The sequence below is a fragment of the Triticum dicoccoides genome, chromosome 5A, assembly GCF_002162155.2.
Source record: "Triticum dicoccoides isolate Atlit2015 ecotype Zavitan chromosome 5A, WEW_v2.0, whole genome shotgun sequence".
NCBI classification, from domain to species: domain Eukaryota; kingdom Viridiplantae; phylum Streptophyta; class Magnoliopsida; order Poales; family Poaceae; genus Triticum; species Triticum dicoccoides.
In genome coordinates this window covers 346,955,506-346,959,261 of record NC_041388.1, presented here as the reverse complement: position 1 = coordinate 346,959,261, position 3,756 = coordinate 346,955,506, and the positions used below count along the sequence as shown (strand labels likewise).

Genomic DNA, 3,756 nt, shown 5'->3' with positions numbered 1-3,756 from the left:
AAAAAAACCCCAAAAAACTTGATGCGTCAGCTGGAGATGCTCTAAGAATGTTGGAACATTTCTTCGGAACTCATATGCAGCTTTCCCAAGTTCCTTCTGAATGCATTCATTTACCCAGTCCAGCTGTCAGTGTTGTGGAAGATTCTTTCATTTACTGTAAGCTAACATGAACGCACTGCAAAAGTGAAGTACTACGTAGGTCTACGGATTGAAGCAATGATTCCAACAAGTTTGACGACGATGGTTCAGACACAATTACCAGATGCAATTCGACAGGAGAAGAAACATCGTATGATAATTATTCCCTTCTTCGCAACAACCAAATGCTGATTCTTCTTCTTCTTCATGGCGGATCAACTCACAAGTCACAGCAGCATTACTCTCTCAGAGCTGAGGCATCAGTCGTCCCAGTTGAAGGCGACGGGGCTCCTGACCCGGTGCTTCCTGTTCTCCCAGGCGATGTGGCCGAACTCCCACGTCCCGGTCGGCCTCGCCTTCGCTCCGGCCTCGCTGCTGAACCGCACGGTGTAGCTCCTCTTCTCGTTCACCCGCTTGAACTCCAGCGACGCCGGTGTCACCGTCACCTTCACCCCGTCCGGCGCGGCGACCGTCACGTTGTACCTCTCGGGTTGCGCCGACACCTTGGTCACCGTCCGCGTCAGCGTGCGGGCGCGGGTGCGGCCGTCGAACACCACCACGAACGACGGGTAGTTGAGGTTGGCCACGCCGCCGGGGATCGTCCTCGCGCACTTGCTCAGCCCCGGCACGAACCGCCGCATCTGCTCCGCCGTGTAGTTGAGGGTGCAGAGGAAGTCGACGTAGTCCTGCGTGCCCGCGTCGTACACCAGGCCCGGGTCCATGGTCAGCCGCGGGAGCACCAGCCCGGCCCCCGCCTCCATAGGCGTCGCGGCGGCGCCGACGGCACTGCCGCCGTCCACGATGTCCCTGCCGTTCTTGTCGAGCGTGCCCGCGGTCGTCATCAGCGCCGAACGGATCATGGCCGGCGTCCAGTCGCCGTGCCGCTTCTTGATCAGGGCCGCGACGCCGGCCACGTGCGGGCACGCCATCGACGTCCCCGAGATGATGTTGTACTCCACTCTCCGCGGGTCCATGTCGCTGTCGGATGGCGGGGCGGCACCTGACCAGGCGGCGAGGATGTTCACCCCCGGCGCGATGACGTCCGGCTTCAGGATCTCGGGGACAATCGGGTTGGGGCCCCGCGAGGAGAAGCCCGCCACCATCGGCGCCCGGTTCTCGCCGGTGACCGTGTCGCAGGTGAAGTTGAAGGACGCCACCGGGTACGCCACGGACGACATGTAATCGGCCAGCTTCTTGCCGCCGGCGGAGCTGAGCAGGAGACCGGGAAGGGGGAAGGGTTCGGCCATCACCGTGTCCCAGAACCGTTCCGTACTTTGGACGGAAACTATCCCGGCTCCGCCGGCTCTCTCCACCTCAAAGCCAGCCGAAGCTCCTGCCTCCCGGGAGCACACCACGACCTTGCCCATGACCTTGTCGGGCGTCAGATCATACTCTCCGCAGGAGGTGCGCACTAGCGGGACCATGCCCGCGCCCTGGGACTGGGAGAACGGGGTGTCGTACAGGGACTGCCCGGTGAGCACCACCCCGTTGCCGAGCGTGAGCGTCGCCGGGAACACCCGGTCCGTGGTGGCGGCGCCGACGGTGGTCATCCACGGGGCCACGTTGGATATGGTTGACGCTGTCGGGCCTTTGTTGCCACCCGCCAGGACGACGAAGACGCCTCTCCGCTCGGCGCCGAACGTGGCGACGGAGAGGAGGTCGTCGTAGAAGGGTTCCGCGGGGTACGCGATGGAAATGGAGAGGAGGTCCACGCCGTCGGTCACCGCGGCGTCGATCGCCGCGATGACGTCTGAGGCAAAGCATCCTGCGTTGCACGCCCTGTACATGGCGATCCTTGCCATGGGCGCCACGCCGCTCGCTCTCCCGCCCGCGAACTGGAAGAGATCGGCCGAGGGGACCTCGGAGCCTGCGGCCGTCGACGCCACGTGCGTTCCGTGCCCAGCGATGTCCCTCGGGCTCGGATCGGTTAGGAGGCCACCGCCCTCTAGCTCGACCGTGAGGAAGGACTTGGCGCCGACGAGCTTGTTGTTGCACAAGGTGGCGTTGAATCCCGGGGCGTCCACGCACTTGCCCCTCCAGGTGGACCTGACGGGGCCGAGCCCGGCGTCGTTGAAGCTGGCGCGCTCTGGCCAGATGCCGGTGTCGACGAAGCCGATGATGACGCCGTCGCCGAACTCCGCGTCCGGCCACGCGCCGAAGTCGTCGTGGAGGCCCATGAACCACGGCGACCTCGTGGTCTGGGTGTGGTACACCCTGTCCTTGTACACGAGGGACACGCCGGGGACGGTCGCCATGCGCTGGGCCTCGCCGTCCGTGAGACGGGCCGCAAAACCATGCATCACTGTGCCGTAGGTGTGGCGGATGTGGTTGGAGTTCTCGCCAGCCATGGACGCGTACCAACGCTCGTGGGTGTCAAACTTGGACGGCTTGGCGAGGTGGTTGGTGAGGACGACGTAGGTGTCCGAGGTCGAAGGATGAGGCTGCTTGTGCTCCTCGGCCATGGCGTTCTTGGGTTTCTGGGTGAGGGTGACGGAGGAGTGTGTGGACTGGACAAGGAGGAGAAGTAGCAGGGAGCAGCGCAAGAGGATGGGGATCATGGAAGCCATTGTTGAATTGTGTGCGAGCGAGGTTGTGGTTGCAGTGCGAGTGGTGGGTTTTATGGAGCTTGAGCAGCTCTGTGTGACGCTACCGGACAAGACATGCGTGTTCAGCAGGACAATGCATCGCCGAAGATAAATTATGTAGGACTTAGATGTGCAATATTTACTAGATGTGCTTTACCAAAACTGATAAATTATTGCATCACACACCTGTCAGGCCATCAAATTTCTATTTTAGTTTGAAGCTTGCATTACCATGTTTAGCCCTAAATATATCATCATACACGGTGGCTCAGCTACAGCTAGTGGATGGTACTAAATGTGGCTTTCTTCTAGGCTAATCCATGGCTAGTGGAAGCTAAATGCAGCCTTGAAACAAAACTATTGAGCTTTGTTTTGTCAGGATGATTGATGTTTTGGGTACACACGTGAGGATTAAAACTTTTCCATGTGCTTAGTATTGTTTTCTTGATTTTACATTTTTTGTTTTTCAGAAAATATTTTTATTTTCAGTTATTTTCCTGGATTTTTTATTTTGCAGTTTTTTCTTGGAATTTTTTTTGCTGACGTGGCTTGCTATCTGGATGGTCAACTGGGTCAAAACGTGTCAATGGGAGGGGAGGATTGAATCCTCATTGGTTTTAAATGTTTGGGGTTGTAAGGCCAACTCCACCGCGCGGCCCCATCTTGTTCGGGTGCGTTCGTTTGGGGTAGAATGAACGAATAGCGCGGCCCAACGCGCGGCCCCAAACGGACAAATGTCCGGATTCCGTCCGTTTTCGACTCATCCTCGGCTTAAACTTGCGCCGAGTTTGGGGTGAAACAGACATCGCGCGTACGGGCTCGTCGCACGCCCTTGTCCCCCCGTGGCCCGCCTGTCGGGGATACTAGCAGTCCATTCGCTTCCAACGCCTGCACCCCCTCTCCCCGCCCCGCCCCGCCACCGGCGCTGCCGCTATTCTCCGGCCGCCTCCTCACCGCGCAGCCCCCGGCCGTCCATACCAAACCACGTCTCGACATGGCCGCCACCACGCCCGCGCTTTCGCCATAGTTTTGG

At 59.5% G+C, this 3,756-nt stretch overlaps 1 protein-coding gene across 1 annotated transcript; it reads right to left on the bottom strand.

Annotated features, from left to right (window-relative positions):
* Nucleotides 1-75: 75 nt before the first annotated feature.
* On the bottom strand, nt 76-2,712 carry LOC119297317 (subtilisin-like protease SBT1.7). Its single transcript, XM_037575157.1, has one exon. The coding sequence runs from the start codon at nt 2,703-2,705 to the stop codon at nt 399-401; it is 2,307 nt and encodes a 768-aa protein (XP_037431054.1). The 5' UTR covers nt 2,706-2,712; the 3' UTR covers nt 76-398.
* Between the last annotated feature and the right edge of the window lie 1,044 nt (nt 2,713-3,756).